Raw genomic sequence first — 24,655 nt, forward strand, 5'->3', positions numbered from 1 at the left:
GCCTCTTTGATGATGGAAAAGCTATTTCAAAATTAAACGATATCAATGCCAGAAATAAATTGCACTGGATTTCTCCGTGCTGCTTTTTCTGTTCTATTTCTTTTCTTCATTAACATGCTTAATCATGAGTTGGCACTCCAAAGTCAACTGAAAAATAGTTTTAACGAGGACATGCATCTTCATGAATAAGCCAAACAAATTCTGTGTTTAGTATGACAAGTAATCCAAATGAGGAAAATTTATAGAAAAATCTATAAGGGTTGCATGCTAAAGATTTAGTATAAAGTATTAAGTGCTTTTGATAAATGTGCTGCAGCTTTTAAAGATAAATATTGATTGTTTCCCCTTTCACTGTGTTAGTATTGTTTGTGGCATGGATTATTATGGGTGACACATAAGTCATTGGAGTTTTAACAGTATAGCAGTGAACTGCTGTTTAGACAATCTGCTTGGATGAATGGAATGTTATCTGCAAGTGTTACTCTTAGTCAAATGTTAACTTTTCTTCTCCACATACACTGAATAGAAACCATCGATGTGTCATTGCTTCCTGTATTTCTCCACTTTTTACTATCTAATCCACCTCGGAGTTGCTTCCACTTAGCATCTACCCGGCAGGAAATTAGAATGAATAGATTAAACATCAGGAAGCAGAATTGATTATCAATCTGCTGAAGGAACAATGGTTGGAAAGAGAAGCCTGCTTTGTTCGAAAGAACAGTCCTATGCTTACCCTTGTGTTCATCCACTGCTTTTGTCTCTTAAGGATCCAGTTTATCTGATTCTCATTATTTCTCTTCCATTTGTAAAATGTCTTCCATATAAAAACAGCCCCAGCCTCATGTATCCCTTTGCAATCAATATCTAGCTACTGAACCAAAGCTGTGAAGATTTCATCTGGAGCTTTTGTTCCCTTCAGTGAACAAAGCTGTTCACAGTTTTATGTCTGCAATTATTTCTGCAACTTAAAAATACAAGTGTTGAGGAAAAAAATGCAACTTCTAATTTGTCTTCTTGTTCGTACAGTGAACGCAGCTCTGTGCTTACTGAACAGGTCTTGTAGATTAGACAATGTAGGTATTGTCTTTCTCTGATTTCTTGAGTTCAGTTGTTTATGTGCATGTTATTTTTTCCCATGCTCTCAGTTGGCCTTTCTTGGTGATATTCTGAAACAATAGATAGGTCTGATCCAGGCTCACAATAGAGGCCTGGTGGCATAATAATGTGGCTTTGTTTAAAGCTCAGGGCCTTTGGGTATGTTTTAGTGGAAAAATTGGTGTTCTCAGAATTGAAATTCAGTGAGTGCAATATTCAGAGATGATTGCAGTATTTTCTGAAAGTGCTTTCAATCATTTAAGAATGTAAATTATGAACCATTATTTGATTTGAACCATTATTTGATCAACTCGCATGAGTTGATATAGGATTTTTTTAAATCATTTTGGACAAATACCTTGTGAAGGCATTCAAATGCTAACAACTTGGTCCATTTACGTACTCTATTGGCTGGATTATTCCCATCGGCAGCTTTGGGTCATGGCAGTTCTCTCTGTTGCTGTGGAAAACTCACTAGAAAGTTATATTATATCCAGAATCTCATGCTGATTTAACTTTCCATCAGATTTTGTACCTAAGGTCTACACAGCACTGCTAAGTGAGAAGTGTATTTTATTAGCTAGTTCTGCTTGTTTTTGCAACAATGGATTTTATTTTGTTTTGCTCCATAGTCGATAAACTATAGCATCTATGACTCTTAGATTCTGTAGTTCTAGGCCAAATAACAGTAGTATCTCCACAGAATAGCAAACATTGAACAGATATCTGTGGTTTAAGCAGGATGTAGATGAATATGATTTCTATCATAGGCTACCAAATCAGTGTTCTGATAGGGAGTTTTTATTTATTACTGTGTTATGATCATGTGCCTCATGAAAGTGTGGATCAAATTTATAGAGCAAAGGATTGATCATGCTCACTTTGAAAGGTGTTCAGTGATTTAAAATGCCTACTTTGTTAATCCAGCCCAGATCATAATAATCATTTTAAATATTGGAAATAAATTGTATATGAAATTATATGTTAATAAGGCATCATCCCTTGTGTGAAAGTATTTTTCTTGAAGATAATTTCCATGGAGAAAACTTCAGTCACTTATAACTTGGTGAATCTCCTAAATACTTTTAGTTTAATTCAGTTGTCAGGATCTTTTAGTTTTTTAAACATCTGCATGACAGACATATTACATAATATTATAGGTTAGGCAACTCTAGTAGCTTCTGACATATCTTTAAAAAATAACAGAACTTCAGGCTAATTTTATTCTTCAAAGATATCCCACCTATTTCCTTCTTCCATACAGCCAAAATGACTTAATAGCCAAGTAGGCAATCTCTCATAGCAATGCTTGTTATAAAATCCTAGCTGGTAAGAAAAAATAAGTAAGTACATATATATCTGCTAGTTATTAGTATTTAAAGTAAGTTCCAATCATGTAAATTTCAGGGCATTTTCTCATGTTTATTCTATCTAAGGAAACATCTATCATTTCACATATGTTTTATAACTTGGTTGAGGAAAGAATACACAGCTGAAAAGTACTTCTACATAGTATATTTTCAACTGCTATGAAGCCTTATTTCACTGAAATTTTGAAAGAAAAATAAGATAATAAAATCACAATGGAGGACAAATGCCTACAATAAAGAAACATATTCTGATTGCCAAAGTTATACTCTAACTTTGCAATGAGGCAAGAATTGGATCCAGAGCCTCTTGCCTGCCAGGCAAGCACTTTATCACTTGAGCTCTTTTTGTTTGTGCTTTATTGGTAAGATGTATAACTTTGTCCTGGCTGGCTTTGATGTGCTTTCCTTTTGCTTTTACAAAACTCTTGAATAATTGAGATGATTGGGTTTGTACCAGCATGCTTAGCTTTAGAACTCAATTTTTATAATATTTTAAAGTTAAGATTAATGATAGTAGAGCTCAAAAACTTCTTCAAAACAACCAATCCAACAATTCTAGTAGAAGCAAGTCTACTGTAAATTCATTGGCACTTTTTTTTTGTGACTCAGATTAGAAAGTTCATGGGAAGATTTAAAAGCCATAGGTAGGCATCCCTTTTAGCTAGAAAAGAGAGTTACTGAAAGTTGGTTGCAAATGTTTACTCATAATGATCTGTATGAACTTTTTGACCTCAGTGAAGTATTAGACTGAAACTTCAAAGGCAAAATATCCTGACTTGTTTTCCTCAGTGTAACCTCTCATTGCTCAAACCATTTACACAGTTATCATATTTTAAATTACTTTTTAGGGATTACAATAGGTCAAAACCTAGGTACATAAGGGCATATGGGATGAGAAGAAGGATCGCTAGGCTATGAAAACAAGAGCTTTATCTTGTGTGATTGTTTTTCTTAATGTGCTGTTTTTGCCCTTTGGTTAATCTCATATTGTTACCAGGTATATTGTATATATGTTTATTTGTTTATTGGAAATAGAAAAAGGAAACAGAAAAAACAAGATGATTGGGAGAGGGTTGGGGGAGGGAAGTAAGAATAAAAACCTAAGAGGGAGTTTCAGTGTGTGAGAAGTAATGCATCTACTATCTGAGCAATGTAACTTTAACCCCTCTATACCCTGACAACAAAAATTATAATAAAAATTACTTCTTAAGTGGTACCTACAGTCAAATTATTGAAAATATCTTACTTATCAACTGTAAATTCATCTTTCCTTATTAAGATATTACATACCATTCCAAATGCACCTCAATTTCTGCTTCTAAACTTCACTCTACTAATAACCAAATACACTTGCTTTTACAATATATTTGTTCTTTGATATGTGAGACTTAGTGTTTCTTATTAATTGAGGTCATCGCTCATCGAAACAGTACGGCTATTGATATCTATAGTAATATTTAAATATGTACTGTATCACAAATATTGCATTCCCTGTAATAAAGCCATATTTAAATTTCATCTTTTTCCATTTTTCAGTCTCTATTTTCCATTTGGTGATGATTTCTAAATGCTCGTTTCTATTTCCCAACAAGAAATCTGTTGTTTGAACTTTAGTAACAATAATCAGAATTCCACTTATTTAAACCTGTATTATGTTCATTTTATATAACTGTCATTAATTTGAACTAAAACTATTTATGTAAGAATATAAAAAGCTAAAGAAAATTTAAAAAATATTAAAAAGAATAATCACAGAATTTCCATACATTAATGTCAGAGATTACACACAGACCCAGAAAGGTCAGAGAACACAATCCAAGAAAAGATGACTTCCAGAAAGCATATTATTTCAAGACATTTTGTTTTCCAGCTGCAAGAAAGGAAATTAAAAAGAAAAATTTCAAAAGATGCTAGGAAGTACATAAATATATTCTCCACAGATAATCACAGATAATAATTGAGGATGATGTCTTTGAAATCATGCAGATAGTAACAGAAAACAACCTATTAATTAAAGAAAGATTTCAAATTAAACCAAGTTTAAAAGAAAACCCACCACACTAGAAAGCTATCTTTTTGGAATTATCCTTCAAAAGTGAAAGAGAAATTGACTTACTCAGACAAAGAAAACAGAGATAACATTTTGTCCGAAGATATACCTCACAGAAAATGCTAAAATTCCTGAGAGAGAAGGAAAATGTGTCAGAGACAGATCTACATAATGGATGACTAATGAAGAAAGAAGAAGTAAAAGTAAAATAAAATGTTCTCTACTTCATTTAATGGATAAAAATTCATTCAAAACAGTAGCTATCTTGAGTTAAATTATGTTTTCTAATTAAAGAGAAAATAATGCAAATAAAATAGAGAGGAATGTTATGAGTATAGGGTAGTGGATGGGAGTGAAATGCACAAATCTGCTGCATGTTGATTCTAGAAATAGAATTTTTATGTGAATAAGAATTTACCCTTTAACTATTACTCTCTCTTAATGTGTAGCTTTCAGGGTTATGGAGTGAATTGTGACCCTCAAACCTTATATACATTTTCATGGGACCTTCATTGGAAGGTTATAGAAACCTGGGCCTTCAATGGAAACCATTGTAGATATAATTAAGACTAGCAAAACTATAGGCCAATAGAACTGATGGCCTTCTAAGGAGAGAATAAATAGACACCTCCAGATCAGCCATGGGTAAAGGAGGAAGAGTCTGGAACTTGGAAAATTCAAGCCCAGGAACACCAAAGATGGTTAACAACCACTGGAAATGAGAAAAACACAAATGGAAGGCTAATGCCCATGCCCAGGGGTAGGGCAGTAGCCTTGAGATGCAGAGTTCAGGGATAGAGCCCAGGCCCAGAGTTCAAACCCCATGACTGAAAAAAAACCCCAAAACCCTTAAAGAGATATGATGGTTAACGGGGAAGGCTTCTACCTGGATAGTTTGTGTGAACGATGAAAAATCTTTATTTTCTTGCCTCAAGGTGGTAAAAGAAAGCAGAAGTCTCAAAACTTCCATTTCCCAAAGATTTGAGTAAGAAATGTATGGTTTGTAAACCTAAGTCTTCAGCCTGCATTGCTACCTGATTAGGGTTCAGCTGTTTTAGGCATGAAGACTCAAGGTCTGGCCTCCAAAATTTCTTCCAGAGAGACAGACATTTGAAATGATCTCTGAGTCTAAAACTGTAACACAACCAAGCAGTACAGATCTTCCTATATGCTCCTTTTATTTGTTGACATAACAAATGGTAGCAGGGCATCTCTTAGATCCCATTTTACATTTTCGAACATTTAAAACGGTACAAATACAGATAGCAACATTGAATTCTCTTTACAATGTAGAACATTGTAAGGAGAGTATTACCTACAGCCACTACCTAATCATTTCACCATGGCCAGAGAAGGATTAAAAGCAAACACAGTTTAAGAGATCAGTGTAGACACCAAACAACATTATTTTAAAAGCATAAGAGATTTTGCCCAAAGCCTCCTAAATAACCATCTAAGGAACAGCATCAGTAGGAAAATGAATTTTCTTTTGCATCTGACTTTTACAGTAGAACTGAAAAAATTTTTTGAAACTACAACTTGAACCAAGACAGTAGCAGGACTGTAAATAAATAAGGTCAAATAAGACACGTACAGACATAAAAGAGAAGAAACACCAAGTTTGGAGTTCATTTAATTTAGAGCAATATTTTCCCTCTTCTACTGTTAACAGCAGGTATTTTATCCTTAGTATAAATAGCAGAACACTTAAGTGGCTTTGTGGAATTTAGGAGACATTCATAATGGTTTAAGAATCTGAAAATGTTTTCTTTTTTTTTGCATTCTTTCTGAATGTTCTATTAAGTCATTTTAGGAAAAACAAATAGCTATTTTATTAATATCTATTTTATTAATTTATGGGTACTTCTAAATAGAATGGAATAGTGAAGTCCAGTCTCTTATAACACTGTAACTTGGATAATTTGCATTCAGCAAGATGAAAAAGTCTAAACCATAGATAAGTTTGACATGCAGCTATCAGACGAAAATGAATATATTATCATTTTATATAGGATCATCTTCATCTGGTAAGTTCAAATGGAGAACAATGCAATTTACTGGTAATAGCGACTCTAAATTCACCAGAAACTCGAATCAACAATTGGTTGCTATCCAGTTGCTACATCAGAGGCAGGCAGAGAATATTCCATTAGTATAGCAAGTTATGTGTATTTTGGTACTGTATACTATTCTGCTAAGACTCGTTCTAAGACTTGGTATGGAGGAGCCTAAGGAGATCTATGAGCCATGTAGTTATTGAGTCAGCAGAGTATTTTCCATCTCTCTAGAAATGATGTTTCTGTTACAGGTCAGTTAAAAGCATTAAATAGTATATATACAACTTTGAGAATTGTCCTTAGTCTATAGTAAACACATGAAAATAATAAGAATTACTAATGACATGAATTGCTAGGTCAATATAACTTGTAGACATAAAATCCTAAATTGAAAGTAGAAACTGTCTTTTGCTTGTCCAGACATGTTACCACAAGCATGTTTAAACAAGGTAACAGACAGCCTTTAAAAAATGGAAATGGCCATGGGCAATAATTTTATTTAGTTTTTAAAAGGCACATAGTGATACTTGGAATTGTTGCTTTCTTCTCCTAATCTAGTACTCATATTTTCGATGAAGGTGATCTCACAATACCATAATATCATGACTAATATACCCTGCCTGTGGCTCGGAGTTAAATTAAAACCTAGTAGGCAGTAATGGGCCCCCTGCTGAGTATCTCTACTAAGTATGAACAATTTCAAAATAAAGCCATTATTTATAATTGGAGAATTCATGCTTGCATGTAGTTTTCAGAGGAAACTAAAGAAAAGGAAACCAAAGCAAGCAAAAAAATATTAAAGTAACCAGTCTCATTAATATCTAACAAGTAATAACTGAGTTCTTTTGTATTTCTTTTCCAAAGACTAATTAGAAAATGGATTTATACAATGTTTAGAATTGGATACCAAAAATGGTGATTCATGAATATTTCATTTGAGCCCCACTAACCTTTTTTATTTTAATGTGATGATTTAATAAAATTGAAATTACATGTTTCTTAGCAGAATAACATTTTTTTATAAAGCTTGAATGTTTCAGCCTTAAACACACAACTCTGTTTTTGCTAAGCAATCAGGTAAAGTGCATGGACGAAGTATCTGCAATCTACAGAGAATAATACAGGGTACTTTCTATGATCTTAGGAATTGGGCAAACTCATTATATACCATCTTCTACAACAGCTGAAAAATTCCAGATCTTCATTTCTCACTTTTATGTTGACTTTCCTACTGAGAGAACTCCATACTCATTTTGCAGTGCTGAACAGTATTGGCACCTACAATTTTTGCCTCCAAAGCTTCATTAATAACATCTTTATATTAAGAGCTATCAGTTTAATTAATGGAACAAATTTGAATTATGGAATGGAATGATGTGTAATAATTGTGCATTTTATCTTCCCTTCTTCTAACTTCTCCACCCTCAAATGAAATCCATTCTAATATAATAACTCCATTTCACGCATTTACTGTTGCACTTCTGCCTGTCCTGTAAACTGGGACTGTTTATCAGTCTCTTTCCCAACTTCATTCAGAACTTTCATTAATTTGTTGAAGAAGGTCATTAGTAGTTGCCTCAAATTCCTAAAATGAGGTCTTACATACATATGTTCCTGTCTTAACCATAATAAAGAAATGAAAACTGCAGGCCTTCAGTAAGTATTTTACCCTCAGCATCATTTCTAAAGGGCTCCTGGAGGTTATGTTTCAAAAAACCTAGTAAAACACAATAAAAAAGTGGCAAATTTAGACAAAATTGAGAAAACATATTAGCAAATTTAATCACTTTATGATTCTACACCCAAGAGGCCTATGACTTATTTTATGTGCCTAAACATTTTGAACCAAAATGTCAGAAAATGATTAAGAAGACATAGGTAGTGCCTATTGGCTGATTAAAGATGGCTAATATCCTGGTGCTGTTTGGAGAAGAGCTGGTGAAAAGTATAGCTTTGTTAGGGAAAATGTAGCACTAACACGTGTGGAGTTTGAATTTTTGTTACTTAGAAGGGTATACTTGGATCTGTTGTTTTGTGGCAGAAGTAGGTGTGTCTTCCCCAAGGGAATTTCTGTCCTTTCTTCACAGTCCTGGGACATTAAGTATTTGCTGTTTTCCAGAAAATATTTCCAAGACTGCATTTCTGAATCATCTAGATATGATCACATATCTAAACACTGTCCACATAGAAGGTGATTATGTGTAACTTTGGGTAATTTTATATCCGAGGAACTCAAGAGGTTATTATTGTAAACCCAGTAACAAAGATCGCCAATGAAGAGAAGAGTCTTTGCTTGAGTCTGTGACACCATGAACCATCACCCTTCTTCACAGAGCTGCATTTTCATTGCAGTATCTTTCTAGGATGCTAACATGTTTGTTTCAGTAACAAGTATGCTCAATCTCACATGGAATTGTCAACACTAATCAAGAGGCGTTAGACTCATAAATTCAAGCCCCTTTGTCCAATTATTTAAAGATAATATAATGTAATACAATATAATTGATTAAAAGATAAATATTACCAGTTCTGAAATAGGGATCAAGAGACAAAGCAAAGATGATGAGGCAAAACATGAAAAGCAAATATTTTAACATATGATGGAAACAATACAAATGTAGAGTTATAAGAAGGTGATCCTTCATACATGGTTATATCCTGCTGTTGGTAGATGCCAAAATATTTTATTCCTAGTCAATCTTCGTATAGGTCTAACCAATGCTGACATTGTGGTAATTAGTAATCAAGCATTCAGTCCCTTTTTTATTGTATTTTTTTTGGTCAGTCCTGGGCTTGAGCTCAGGGGCTGAGCACTGTCCTTGGACTTTCTCAAGGACAGAGCTCTACCACTTGTGCCTCAGCACCATTTCCAGCTGTTTTCTATGGAAAAATTGAACCCGGGTCTTTGTGCATGCTAGGCAAGCACTCTACCACTAGGCCAAACTATCAGCCCCACTGCCTTTTTTTATATTAAAATAAGTTTAATATGAGATAGGACAAGTCAAAATTAAGCAAAAAAAGCAAAATGAATCACTGATCTAAGGAATAATAAAATAGAAAGAGAAATTCAATTTTGGGAACGATAAGTGAGATAATCACCTCAACATTTACAATGAAGTAAGCAAAACTCCAAATCTTGATTTCATTTAAAGCAAGATAGCTAATAGGTAGGTTTTTCATAACTGTAGATCATATATACCAATAAAAAGTAAAATAATATGCAAAACTTAATAAATAAATAAATTCCCTAAGAAACATGAGGTATAAAGCTGAGTGCCAAATAACATTGTTTATCCTCAAATATACTAACACTGACAAAAGTACCAAGAAAATGAATTGGAGTATGAATATACATTGAAAATTTAACAAACTTCAATAAGACTCATTACATAATAGATGATCTAAAGTTTCAAGAATGTTGTGAAGAAACTTTTCAGGGTTTTATATTGTTACATAAGAGGAAAATGATCTATTCTCTCTGAGGGAGTTGGTGAATACTTTGTTGAAGAATGACATCTCAAAAATATGTCAAGAATAACTAAGACTTTATCAAGGTGAGGGGGTGGTCAAATTCTAGACAGAGAACATGAAGAAAAAAGTTTGGAGACTTTTATGATTTAATTAGAATTAATGGAGAAAATTATGTGATACAAGGATGAAAAGTGATGCAAAATTGACTTCATATAAGTACCTTTCAAAACTCATATTCTGGAAAAGAAGAAAATTTTATTTCATAAATTAAAACCAGAAAATTTGGACATAAGAAACTTCAAGTGCAAAAATGGACTTTCAATAAATATCACATATTTTCAAATGAAAATAAAAATCTATGTTATTCAGGCAAGATGAATTATAGGCAATGGTTCATTTTTGTAAAATATAGCCCATTATCATAAGCAATTTTTATTTTACCTCTTAATTTATAGAAATACTTATCTTTTAGTATTTTCACACTTTGTCCTCAATAGCCAAATCTACTTCAGAATTTCATAATCATCTGATTACTATATAATAAGAATTGTGTCTGTTTTGAGCTGGTATCAGAATTGCTCAGAAGTCCAGCCCCTGTGTTGATCTTTGGCAGAAAACATCATTTCAATATTTATTTTCAGTGTCTTTGAGAAAACTTCCAAAAGTTAGAAAATGGAAATAAAAGAGCTTTTCATTCCTTACATTACCAATTGTAGAAATTCCTCAAAGATGGTGTGCATGATTCTTCATAAAGATGATCAAATCTCCAGTATGAGAAATGTCCCATGAAACACATGGCCACATAGAACAACTGACAAATTCTAGCTCTACATCTTATGGAGTCCTAAAGTTGCAAATGAATATATTTACCCTAATATTTCTTCCTTTCTCTAGAGAGTGGATAATTAATCAAGCTCTACATTAATGGATTTTTTGTGGATGTGTGTGTGTGTGTTGTGTTAAGTAATATAGAGGTAATTATAACTTAAAAACTTACATTTTGCATTAGTTTGGTAGGTTCTGTTTGCAACAAGTCCAAAGTTTCTGATCTCTATCATTATTGGCATAATGAGTTGGATGTGTGTAAATATGATCTCTTTAGTCTGTCTAAAATATTTACTTATTTTCCAAGTCCTGATCAAAGAAAACAATTCTTACTGAAACGTTTGATAAGAAGGCTACAAATGCCTCATATGTCATCATTTTATAGATTACTCTCAATCAGTAATTACAAAGTAAGGGAAGAAAATATTCCAACTGAATTCCATTGGGGTGTGTTAAGTCTCTCTGCTGTTATTTCAGTCACTGGCATTTTTCCAGTTCGGTATCTGTGTATGTATATGGCTGGAAAGGCAAGATGAAGAATGGATTTTGTGGGGTATAAACTATTATCTGCCAGATTTTGTGCATTCCACTGGTCTTGCTTTGGGGCACTGGGGGCTAGATCATTTCACCTTTCAGAAGATACCTCAGAGCATGAAGACATGTCCATCAGTAGATGTGCTACAGAGAAGCTGTGGCTGGCTTTTAAGTCCCAAGCACAAGGCCTAGCTGTCTTAACTAAGGTTTCTTGGATGTGTCAGTACCTGGGAGTTTTACAGAGGCGTGTGTAAGCCTACCCACACACTGAGGCAGGAGTAATCAAATAAGCTCTCTTCTCTTTCATCCCAGCATTGTTCAAAAGTTGAGATGGAACCTGAAAAAGAAAATGGGGACCTAGATGTAGTTCCTGTACCTTTCTTTAATTGTTCCATCTTCTCCCTCATCCATTATCATCTAGGGAAAATCAAAGAGCTCTTCTTTTTAATAAAAGAAATAATTTTCCTTGTTATATATTTCTTTTACATGTTAATCTTAAAGCGATTCATTTCCCAAGACGCAATAATCTTATGACCTTTGTTGTCCAACTTTATTATTTTCAGCTTAAGTAGGGAAAGCCACAGTGAAATTAGAATATTTAAGGCATTTACCCAGGCCATATTTCTGAAAATAGTCAACACTGAAAATAGTCAAGCCTTTTCTTTTACCACAGAAGGAAACATCTTAGTTTCTACAGATTGTAGGTTGATAGCCTAAAAGCTCATCATACAAAGTGAATTAATAATTTTCAAAGTACATCAACTGCTTTAGTTTAAAAGTTGAGCAGTAACTTATGCAGCAGTATTCTTTTTGACCTGCTTTCCCACTGATCCGTTTAAAGTATGCTAGTATTTCATGGTTCAGTTCCATTGTTATTATGTGAGTTTTTAAATATATCATTTGTCATTATCGTAGCCAGAAAAAATGGGTATCTCATTTCAATATATATTGATAAAATCAACATGTTAGCTGTTAGGCTCTGTTTCATCCATCATTTTCAACATTGTGGAATCATTCCTTGCAATTGTACAGGCTTCCAAGATATGCACTAAAATGGCATTATGCATTGTCATTATGTCGCATGTCATTGCTGCCTATTTGATTGTCCATTAAAACCTCAAGAAAGGAACTATAAATACCTTTTGATTATGCTAAGTATGTGAACACATAAGTTGTCTAAGAAAACATCAGTGTGTCTTTTGATTTCTAAGTTGGATCCTTCTTTCTCACCCTGCACTAGAATTAACTCCAAATGGATCAAAGACCTGGAGGTAAAAGCTGACGCACTGAAAACTTTACAAGAAGGCATAGGAGATACACTAGGCCTCCTTGGCACAGGTCGAAACTTTCTTAACAAGGACCAAGAATCACAGCAAATAAGAGAAAGGCTGGATAAGTGGGACTGCATTAAACTGCAGAGCTTTTGTATGGCAAAGGACATAGCTAGTAAATTAATTAGGAAGCCTACAGGGTGGGAGAAGTTCTTCACCAACCAAACAACGGACAAAGGCCTCATATCTAAAATATATCAACAGCTCCAAAAATTGAATCAATCCAAAACAAATCCCCAAAGTAACAACCATCCCATTAAAAAATGGGCCAAAGACTTAAAGAGAGTTTTCTCTGAAGAAGAAACAAAAATGGCCTATAGACACATGAAGAAATGCTCAACATCTCTGGTCATAAAAGAAATGCAAATCAAAACAACTCTAAGATTCTACTTCACTCCAGTTAGAATGGCCAGGATCAGGAAAACGAATAACAGATGCTGGAGGGGATGTGGCCAGGAGGGATCACCACTACACTGTTGGTGGGAGTGCAAACTCGTTCAACCACTATGGAGAGCAATATGGCAGTGCCTCAAAAGGCTAAACATAGAGCTCCCCTATGACCCAGCAATATCACTACTTGGCATTTACACAATCATCCAGAAACAAAGACATACTAAATCCATTAGCACAACAATGTTCATTGCAGCATTATTCATCATAGCAAAAATATGGAACCAACCTAGATGTCCCTCAGTTGATGAGTGGATCAACAAGTTGTGGTATTTGTACACAATGGAATTCTATGTTGCTGTCAGAAAAAACGACATCGCCCCATTTGTTAGGAAATGGAAAGACTTAGAAAAAATCATATTAAGTGAAGTAAGCTAGACCCAAAGGAACTTAGGCTCAATGATTCCCCTCATTTGTCATAGTAGAAACCTTGGGCTCTACTAGCAGAGATTTGCAATAGAGCAAAACCTTGATACATAAGGCCATATAGTATGAAGCTAATTGAAAAGACCTCCAGGATATTGAAACAAAAGCCATACAATGAATGATTGTTGTCCTTAATGTACTATGTTATCTCTCATCTCTTTTGCTGTCCCTTGGTTATCTCATATTGTTACAGTATCTCACTTTGTTATCTGATATATTGGATTTATTTGTATTTGGTTATTTGAAATTGGATAGGGAAGGGAGGAATACCAAGGGGGGGGTGGAGAGGAGGGTAATGGGGACCAAGACATGTGAAAGGGTATCAATGTATGTGAATTAATGCACCTTCTATCTGGCAAATATCATGTAACCCTTTCATTAATTAAAATAAAAAAAGAAAAAAAGAAATACATCTATATATCTATATGTATCTCAGTTATATATATATATATCTCAGTTATATGTACATATATATATCTGAGTTATTTATGTCATCTATTCCATAGGTTATATATGCTACATATCACACACATTGCAGATTATATGAGTTAATTATATGTTAATTTTATGCCAGTGATTTCAATTATAAATTATAAGCTAATATGTTAAATTATAGACCACATAATTAAATTATAAATTATATTAAAAAAGATATTTTGTGACATTAACTTAGGAAATATGGTAAATAATTCCTTTGAAAAATCAGTCCTAAAGATATAATTCTTTGGCAAAGATCCAACTGAAAATTTTATTTGCATCATGTTACAGGGCAGATTAGAGTCTCCAGCAAATAAACAGGTTGAAAGATCTCTGAGCATCAGAAAATGAGAGGTCATTTGATTTAGTTCCCTAGATCATTTAGGGGTTTTCATCTAATCACACCTCAGTAGGTGACAGTCAATGAAAGGCTCATTTAACAACACTCAGATCATTACTTTCCAAAGAACTGGTTCTTTTCTGTAGGCAATGACATGAATTAGAAATGACAAGCTGAAAGCAAAGAGACATTCACAAAGCTTACTTACCTGCAAGGCTAATTATGGTCAGTGCTTGCTATGACAATCTGTTCACATTCCAATTGCAGTGCTAAACCTGCAAACGTCATTCCCTGCAAGTTGAGAACTACATAAAGGGTTAATTCACAATTCACAAACGGATTTTAAATAGAAAACAATATTTAATTGGAATTTTATTAGCTAATATTAATACTGACTTTATGACTCAATTTAAATGTCTAGATGGATACTAAGTCTCATTCTATATTTAGAGATTTACATTTTAGTAGTTCATTAAACTTATTTCTTTTATACATATGTCAATAGTATTTGAATACAATTTGGGAGGCAAAGAGACTCAGTGCTGTATTTGTCTGGTCCTCACTTGTTTCTTTCTTTTCTTGATTAATGTTATCTGTTGAAAATATATAGTTTATAAGCCAGAAGCCTTCATTGATGGTGATGAATTGAATTTTTAGTATTAAAATTTTAATAGTGGAATTCATGTTGCCACATTTTTTTACTTTGCCGCTCTCCTACCCTTCTATAATTGTAAAGAACTTTCTTAGTTTTCATATTGTAAGAGAACAACATGAGTTTGTGTTTGTACTGAGACATAGTTTACATAAAATAAGATGCTTTAAAAACATGCAGTGAGGTAAATGTTGGCGGGTTCAGTAACACTAATTATTAATACCATATAAAGCAAGATAAAGAACATTTCTATCATTATCAACCTCCCACACTGCTCTGCACGGCCCCTTGGCTCATTTCTCTATTTGTATGTGTGCACATGTCAGTCTTTCAATTTCCTAAGAAACATGGATTGGTTGATGCTATTAGTCTTCTCAAAAGATTTAAAATGAAAATGTTTGCTTTTACTTTTAAGTAGAAAAAGGAAAAGAAAAGCAAATAAATACAAGCTGCACAACGTGGGATTTATATGGGGAAGTGATAATTTTAAACTAAAAACAATCTTTTGCACAGCAATCACTTTGTAAGTTGTTTGAAGCATTTCATGGCATATGCTGGTAGATATTTATAAGAATTTAATAGGTATAATGGGATTGTAAGTAATATTGTACAAAGGTTCCCGGTAGCTCGGGCCGGGAGTTTGGCCTAGGGGTTAAAGTGCTTGCCTAGCATGCACGAAGACCCGGGTTCGATTCCTTGGTACCACATACATAGAAAAAAGCCAGAAGTGGTGCTGAGGCTCAAGTGGTAGAGCTCTAGCCTTGAGAAAGTCCAAGGACAGTGCTCAGGCCCTGAGCTCAAGCCCAGGACTGGCAAAAAAAAAATATTGTACAAATGCAATGCTTCTTAATTGTTCGGAAACATGTTAACCATTTCACACATAATACTACAAAATGGCATTACTTGATAACTTATTGTGAACTTTTAAACATATGTTTTATTTATGATATGGAAAACCTAAGCAGATAACTTGATCAGAAAACTATAGAATCATTAATTTTATATTATCAAATGAATTGTTTTTAACTTTGATTTTAGATAAAAGCATTAAGGTATAGACTCATTAGAGTTATTATCAAGGAACTATAGTTAGCCTACCCTCATGAAACTAAAGTCAGAATTACTGTGTTAAGGAAGACATTTTTCCTACTGATTTTATTCTTTGTCAGTACTCAGGATGGAACTCAGGGCTTCAGATGTTGGGCCCAGTGGTGCAGGCCTGTAATCCTAGCTACTCAGGAGGCTGGGATCTGAGGATCGTGGTTCAAAGCCAGTCAGGGCACTAAACACATGAAAGTCATCTCCAATTCATCACTAGAAAACAGGAAGTGATACTGTGGCTCTAGGGGTGGGGTGGTAGTCTTGAACTGAAGAGCTCAGAGAAAATGCCCAGGCCCAGATTTCAAGCCCCAAGACCCACAATAAAAGAAGAAAGAAATGAAGAAAGAAAGAAAGAGAGAGAGAGAGAGAGAGAGAGAGAGACAGAGACAGAGACAGAGACAGAGAGAGAGAGAGAGAGAGAAAGAGAGAGAAAGAAAAAAAGAAAGAAAATATCACCAGGACCATGCTTCCAGCACTTATTTTTGCATATCTTACAAAAGCATAAGCAGAGCTTTAATAATAGAAAGAAAAGTCCTAAGTATCAACACAATGATAAGGGCTCAATGAAACTATCTATATTTCTGTAGATGAGAAAGGAAAAGCTAGTACATATATATATTTATATATATATATGGATCTCCACACATAACAACATTTGCTGAAAATACCCTATTTAGTTATTCAAATATTATTATAAAGGTTATGCAAGTCATGTAAGGAGTGCATTTCTTATTTTGAGCAGTGTTTTCTCTTTTCTATTTCTCTCCTAGCTTTTCTCTTCCAGCCCACCTTACTTACAAGTTGTCTAGTGTATATTGGTGCTGCACTTGCACAACTTTCCTTTTCTGTCCTTCATCTTACTTTTCCCAGAACAGGTAAACTTACCTACAATAGGTATAGAAATAAATAACAGCAACACTACTTTATAAAAGAAGATGTTATGATTGAAAAGTTTGGAAAAATTTGACTAGAGATTGACATATTGAAAAAGAAAAGGTGATAGCTAATGGGAATGACAAAGAATTAAAATAATCATTTTTTCCACTGGAGTTACCTAACAGAATGAAATTCTTCCTTGTGTCAGCATTAATACTTTCCATTAACTAGTTTCTAAGTGCAATAGACAGTTTTATATATAACAAACATTTATAAGATTGGTTATTCCTAAAACAAAAATTACCATACAAACACACATATACGCATATACACATATTGGCTACCACAAAATACTCCAGTAGTTACATCAGAATCTGCTAAGAATATAGACCACCAGGCTGAGTCAGTGTATCATATTATTGAAGTGATATTAAGGTTTGAAACTAAGAAAGTCACTCTAAAGACTTCCAGCTACATTTAATAGCATTTAGCACCACAAAATTGGCTGTCACAAGTATAATTAACTACCTAACCTTAGCTCTTTTTTCTATGCTGCCTACTTGCACTGCCTTCTGTGACAACATCTGATAAGAAGTTTTTTTCTTTTTTCCTTTTTTAATCCTTAAAAACCCAGATCTGCCTTTGGCTCCAGGGTGTAGAGTTATGTGAAGTGGACTATTGTTGGTAAAAACAGAATACCCATGAAACTACATTGCTGAACCATTATAAGATTTTTAAAATTCATGTTGCAGTTAGACTAGTCACATCATGTTTTTGTGAGCAAGTATACAATTAAGATTAGAGGCATTTTGATCAATGCATTTAGATATGTATTTTTGGGATGCTGCAATTTTTCCCAAATTTTTGGACTTTACAAGATAACCATTAATCTCAGTTTGTCTGGTTTTGATGACCATGAATGTCAAATGTAGTCTTTGTTTCCTTAATATTTTGCCTTTGTGTCTGTTACAGACCTTGCTCATTATTTACATACATTTCACATTAATAAATGAAATCTAGAGAGAAAGGCGTCTTTACTTTTGTGTTTGCTATAGCATAGCAGGTAAACCTGGCACAACAGCAATATGTTGATTAAATCTTATTCAGGAAATAAAGGCAAACTGAATTCTATGCAAACATATTTTTCCAATTCATAAATATTTTTGGACCTTTCATATGTAATTGCAATGATGTGTCATAGGTGGTTAGTTCAAGAAATTGCATCACTAGGGGTATATTTGATATTTAAATAACAAGATTTGAAAATTGGAAAAGTAATAGAAATAATAACTTAGAAATATTTAGCCATGAGAAAAATCAGAGTAGAAAAAAATGATTGTGTGTGTGTGTGTGTGTGTGTGTGTGTGTGTGTGTGTGTGTGTATGGTGAAACCAAGTACCGAAACACACTAGACAAAAGATTTCCCACAAACTCACACAGCAACTAGTGAGGTGATTTTGAGGGGCTGTTTGTTTCTATAGGTATGCTTGAGACAACCTGACCTAATCAAGGTCTCAGCTTTCTACCTTTAATTTGTGGATTTCAACTCACCCAGTAGTGACATGGTTTCTGTCCTTTTGATTATAGTCACCCAGAAAAATATTTTTCCTTCTATTCCTTTCTTTCCAAAGATCATTATTTTCATTATTTTTTAAGTCAGCTCTTAATGTGTAGATTTATAAACCCTACAAAATTACCTGCCTTTCATCCTATGTAACTTGTTGAGTATATCCTTATTTTGTACTTTTTATTTCATTTCATTTGCTTTTCCTTCTCTTGACCTGTCCCTTAAAGGATTATCTTGTATTTAGTGTTCTGTTTTGTTTTCTTAGGAGGGAAATTGTGAACTCCCTTTTACTTGGTGATATCCTTTATATATTTACATCTCACCTAGCATAAAGAAAATCATTATTTTTTTTCTCTCCCTATATAAGGAGTAAGAATCAGGGTGTTGGAAGAGTTTTAACCTAGATCTTTGACCTTCAAATTTTCGCTATTTTTCATGAGTTACACCCCATTTACTTCATGTCCTTGGGAAATCAGGCTTTCCCCCCCCCCCATTTTCATTTGTACTGTCATAGCTAATTTAAAATGATCAGCTCTACCAGTTTGTTCATTTGTCTTCAATTCTTGCAATTGACACTTCCCCTCTGGACTCCCTTCCTCATCCTTCTATTGATTGGAGAGTATGATTTTCTTTTCCTCTATAGCAATTTGTGCTCTGTCTTTGGTATTCTTTTCCTGAATGTACGTTTCCTTAACAATCACACAAAGGATAATTTACCTGTGGCTGATTCTTCCATGGAGGCCTGCTTTTCCTCTCCTTGATGATGATCTGATTTCGTTCTTTCAGCCATCAGTAGCTACTCAATGGGCAGTTCTGCAATCAGCCTGAGGTTGTTCTCTGACAGCAGTCTGCCCTTTCTTTTTGGGTACTTTCCTCTATAGTTTATTGTTTTCAGTCCCAACGTGTGCGTAGCAAACTTTAGTCATTGCCACTCACTATCATTCCCTATGTAAAGTAGTATTTATGAACATACTAATAGAATCACAATTTAAATGTCTGCTTTACTTTTGTTTTTCACACATTTCCATGTTATTTTCATTTTTAGTAAAATCTTCCTGTTGAAAATTTTAACAAGTTAAGCTTACTTTAACTTTATAATGTGTTGCTTTCCTTGACTTACTCCTAAAAAAATAAAGTTTTCAAAAGCAATAATGATATTATGTTCCCATAAAGTCATGCTCGTTGTTTGTTTGTTTCCAGTATTTGGTCTGAACTCAGGGCCTTGCACTTGATTATATGTGTGTCTTGCTTTCACAACTGATACTCTACCACTTGGAACATGCCTCCAACCTAGTCTTTTCATTATTTTGGACAAAGAATCTTGCAGAATTTTCTCTCTGGGCTGGCTTTGAAATTCAGACCTTTTGCCAGGCTTAATGTACCTAGTGTACAAGCCATGCAACTGACCTTTTGCCCAGTGTCTCTTTCAAGTGTTCAGAGGCATCACAGTCCAGAGGTGACTGTTGAATAAATGGCGCTGTGTGCTTGGTGCGCATTCACAGACGGGCATGGGCAAAAGCCATGTCATTAAGACTCCCTGGATGCCCTCTAAACCTTTAAATCTCTAACAACAGAAAATTCAAGGTTGCTGAAAGCAGAATATTCAGACTATGTGGAAGAGGTGGGTTTTTTTTTATCTTAATCATAGTTTATTGTTTCCATTGCTTTGTTTATTGCCAGAATAATGTATAAAGGGATTACAGTTACATTTGCCAGGTAAGTACATTACTTCTCACACATTGATATCTTTTCTCAAATTTTTTGTCCCCACTTCTCTCCTCCCACCCCACCTAATCATCTTGTTTTCCCCTCCATTCCCTGTTTCAAATAAACAAATAAATATATATACAATATACCAGGTAACCAAGTCAGATACAGTAACAATATGAGATTAACCAAAGGGCAACATGAGAAGAGAAATAACAGTACATCAAGAAGTTGCTTATGAATTCTAGGGACAGCAATAATAAAAATGCTTTTTTAGTACATTTTTATGTACAAGAATCTCAATAGAAATCAAGGAAGCCTAGATAAAGAGTGATAAAACATTGTACTGTACTCCAATATTGAATTGTGAGAAACTTTGATTATTTGAGAAAAGTTGTATTGTTACAGCAACAAGTCCAAAGCTAAAATGTCTCTGACTAGCGAAAAGACTATGAGATGATGGGGGGTGGGAGGAAATAAAACATGAGAAGGGGTATCAGAGTTCAAGAAGTAATGCACCCACTACCTGAGGAACCTAAGTGTATCCTCTCTACACATTACCCCGAGAATAAAATACAATAAAAAATAGTTAAATGATGTGAAATGATGTTTGTATTTTTCTGATAGAAGACAAAACCTTTTTTTAATTGTTAGGTCTCCAGCATTATATTAATCAGAAAGTTATTAAAGATTAGGACTAAGAAAGTGCCATACTTTTGTAAGCTGACATACAATCTTTTGAGATGGAGTTTTGCTGCAAGACTGAGAGAAAGTTAGATAAAGCAATGTAAGACAAAATAACAGACACTAACATGAAAAAGATAAAGACAAGAAAATAGCAGGGGTGTCAGGACATTGTGCCAGGCCTCTTTAAGGAACAGGATTTTTCAAAACCATTTACTGCAGCCAAAAGAAATTTTCTTATGTTATTGCTGAGATTTCAAGTAGGAAATCTTAGGCATCTGTATTTATAGTGTGAGATGTTTGTAGTTTTTGTGCTGCCAACAACGTAATTTCCACAAAAAATACAGATGGTTAAAGAAATCACATTCACAAAACTTGTTAGTTACTTAATTGTACCAGTTGAGGTATCTGATTTCTCATTTTCTTTCATTGTTTTCCAATGTTGCCACATATTCTTATTCTTTCATTTGATCTCATGTGAAAAATTTGTCATTAAATTCCTTTGCTTTGTTAACTTTGTTCTGATTATGTTCTTGCTGTACAACAATTTTGACTTCTGATTTTGTTTCTTAAATGGTAATAATGAAAGTAGTATCATGAAATTTAAAGAAAAACAAACTTATTCATATTGTGTACGGTAAGAAAATTGAAAGAAGAGCTTCATCTTGTGTGAGTGTTGTTCTTAATGTACTGTTATTTCTCTTCTCTTTTGTTGTCCTTTGGTTAATATCATATTATTACATTATTTGACCTTCTTACCTGGCGTATTGTATATATGTTTCTTTGAAATAGGAAAGGGAAGGGGTGGGAGAAGGAAATGGGGACAAAAATATGAGAAGGGGTATCAATGTGTGAGAAGTAATGCACCTACTATCTGGTGAATATAACTATAACCCCTCTGTATATTACAAAAAAAAGAAAAGAAAACTCACTTTGTGAAAAGGAAAAAAAAGAAAATTGAAATAATGAAATGTTAAAGCTTAATGAAGATTTTGTAGTAATATTCTAGCATTTTCTTATATCCAGTATTTTATAGGAATAACATTTTATTTTCTAAACAACTTTGACAAAAAGTAATAGAATAATTGATCTAACCATCATTTACCAAAGGAAACTTCCTTCATGATTAAGGTCATTTAAATATTTATGGTCCAAATGGATGTATTTTATGTGATGATTTATGTCATTGAAGCATTGAGAAAGATAACTAGAGAATCCGTTTGGGTTCCTATTGGCAATGAAAATGTTTTAAAATTGTGTGGTTAGTTTCATAATTGTGACCATACTGAAAACATAAATTATATACCATAAATGGATAAAGTATATATTATATGTACTATCTGTCAACAAATTATTTATGCAAAAACTAATGTGTTACAAAAGTTTGGTCGGGTGGGGGGTTTGGGGGGGGAGGGAAACGGGTACCAAGACATGTGAAAGGGTATCAATGTATGTGAATTAATGCACCTTCTATCTGGCAAATATCATGTAACCCTTTTACTAATTACAATAAAAAAAATTAAAAAAAAAAGTTTGGTCTTGAAAGGTACCAATAGAGGTCACATAAAGAAATTTTGGTTCTAGTGCTATGCTAAAAATGAAAGTGCAAAGTCTCAGTTTCAACCATAATTCGTTCAGTTCAACTTTGAAGGCCAGCCTCAGACTTTTTCATGGATATCCAGAGACTCATAAATGTCCCCCAACTTCATCTGAGTTTCTCTTCTTTTACTCTACCCACCAAAAACTCTTTAAGTAAAGCAGTAGTACAGATTATAATTGTTCTCAGATATAAAACAGTATATAGTAACATATGCCTTTGTCTTCATTTCCCTGACAGCAGTCATTTATTGCAGAGAATCGTAATGCTAACATTTCTGTGGAATTTTCCATTTGCTGAATCTATTAGTATGTGTAGTCCTACTATTTACTAGATTGACGGAGACTGTGACTGTTACCCACTCTCTGTGATTACTGAGTAGAATATTTTAATAAGAAAGTGTCAACAAAGTTCAACGTTACAATGCTATGAAATTATTTGCTGCAATTATATTTTCTTAGAAATCTCAGTTTTAAAGAAATTTATCTTAATGTTTCCTCTTCTTTTGCCTTGTTTCTCCCTTTCCCTTTCTCTCTCTAGCTTTAGATCCAGCTAAAGATCCATGCTTGAAAATGAAATGTAGTCGCCATAAAATGTGCATTACTCAAGACTCTCAGACTGCAGTCTGCATTAGTCATCGGAGGCTTACACACAGGTAAACACTGTTAAATTAAATCCTACTGATTGAACAGTACTTCTTGCCAGAAATCATGGTGCAATATAAATATTTAGCAGTGCCTACTAATCTTTTATGCAGGATTTTGTTGAAACAATTTCAGAAGCTTGGTTAATATAATTGTGTTTCACTTGGGTTAAATATTGTTATCAATCAGAATTTCTGTGGATTATGATTTCAGACATATATTATTAAATAAAACAGACTTATAATGCTTGGATTAAGGATGTTATATATTTGCAGATTTGTGCTTTTACAAGTTTGAAGGGGAAATGAAACTTGTGTTTCATTTTTGTGTATGGCTAGTACAACTTTCTTTCAGGGAAGATTTGAAAGTAAAGTTAAAAGAAGTCAGTTAGTTTCTACTGGTCATATTACAGACATGAGAACCCACAGCATAAAGATTTAGACTGGAACACTAAGAAATTCTGCATTTGTTCTGAAGGAAATTATAGGAAATCTAAGCCGCACTCCAAGCAGAATCCCTCAATTAATTCTGAGAAGGCTGGAGTAAAATTTCTGCAGAGGAAAGAAGGATGTTGATTATCTTTCACAACCCCTATTGCTTTGTAGAGCAAGGTTTGCTTTGAGAAAGGAGCAATTTAGAACTTGTGAATGCAGTTTGCTGCTGATTCCTCAGGACTGTAAAAGCCAGCATCAGTGGAATCACTGGGGAATCAGCTGATAGGTGCATTCATTTCCTGTATGACTTCTGCAGGAATTCTCTTTGGTAAAATGCTCTTTTAAAAATCAAATTAACAAGAAAATATTGCTAGTTTTGTATTCTTGGAGGATAATTGCATTTCTTCTGAACTGGTATAAAACTCCTATTATCAAAATTCACCAAGAAGTGGAGACAAATTAAAGAATAAAAGCATCTGTAAATTGCTAGAACACATTTCACTTTAGGGAAGTTAGAAGTAAAGTCAAAAGAAGAAAATTAATTTTCCTCTGATTTCCATATAAACTTTTGCTTCAGGAAAAGTCTTTTTCCATTAAGTTCCTATCCATAGGGACAGATAACCAGTACCAAGAAAGTTTGGTATGACAAAGGGAGACAATGAATCCTAAATACTCAGTGTAATTGTAGAAGTAGGTGAAAGAAGGGCAGGAGAAAGAGAACAACATTCTCCTTTGGGGTATCAAGACAGTCAGTGACTATAAAGTCCACAGTGTATATGAGGAAGATACAACAAAAGATAAAACAGAATTACCAGCAATTTATCCTCTTCAGTCTTGATTTTTATGCTAGTTTTACAAAGAAACAGAAACCTCTAGGCCACAAATGTTGTCTTTTATTTAACTCATTATGTTCCCAAAGAGCTTCTGCCTCTCTTAAAATTCTTACTGATTAAATTTCTTTGTAGGT

General features: G+C 33.8%; 1 protein-coding gene across 2 annotated transcripts in view; it reads left to right on the forward strand.

The window, feature by feature from the left end:
• Spock3 (SPARC (osteonectin), cwcv and kazal like domains proteoglycan 3) overlaps positions 1-24,655 on the forward strand; it is a 243,269-nt gene that overhangs the window by 106,741 nt on the left and 111,873 nt on the right. For both annotated transcript variants that reach the window (XM_090354216.1, XM_090354217.1), the window contains exon 4: positions 23,151-23,265. In XM_090354216.1, coding sequence (XP_090210342.1) covers positions 23,151-23,265 — 115 coding nt within the window. The remainder of the gene's footprint in view (positions 1-23,150; positions 23,266-24,655) is intronic.

Source organism: Megascapheus bottae, chromosome 20 (assembly GCF_031878675.1).
Source record: "Megascapheus bottae isolate mThoBot1 chromosome 20, mThoBot2.hap1, whole genome shotgun sequence".
NCBI lineage: Eukaryota > Metazoa > Chordata > Mammalia > Rodentia > Geomyidae > Megascapheus > Megascapheus bottae.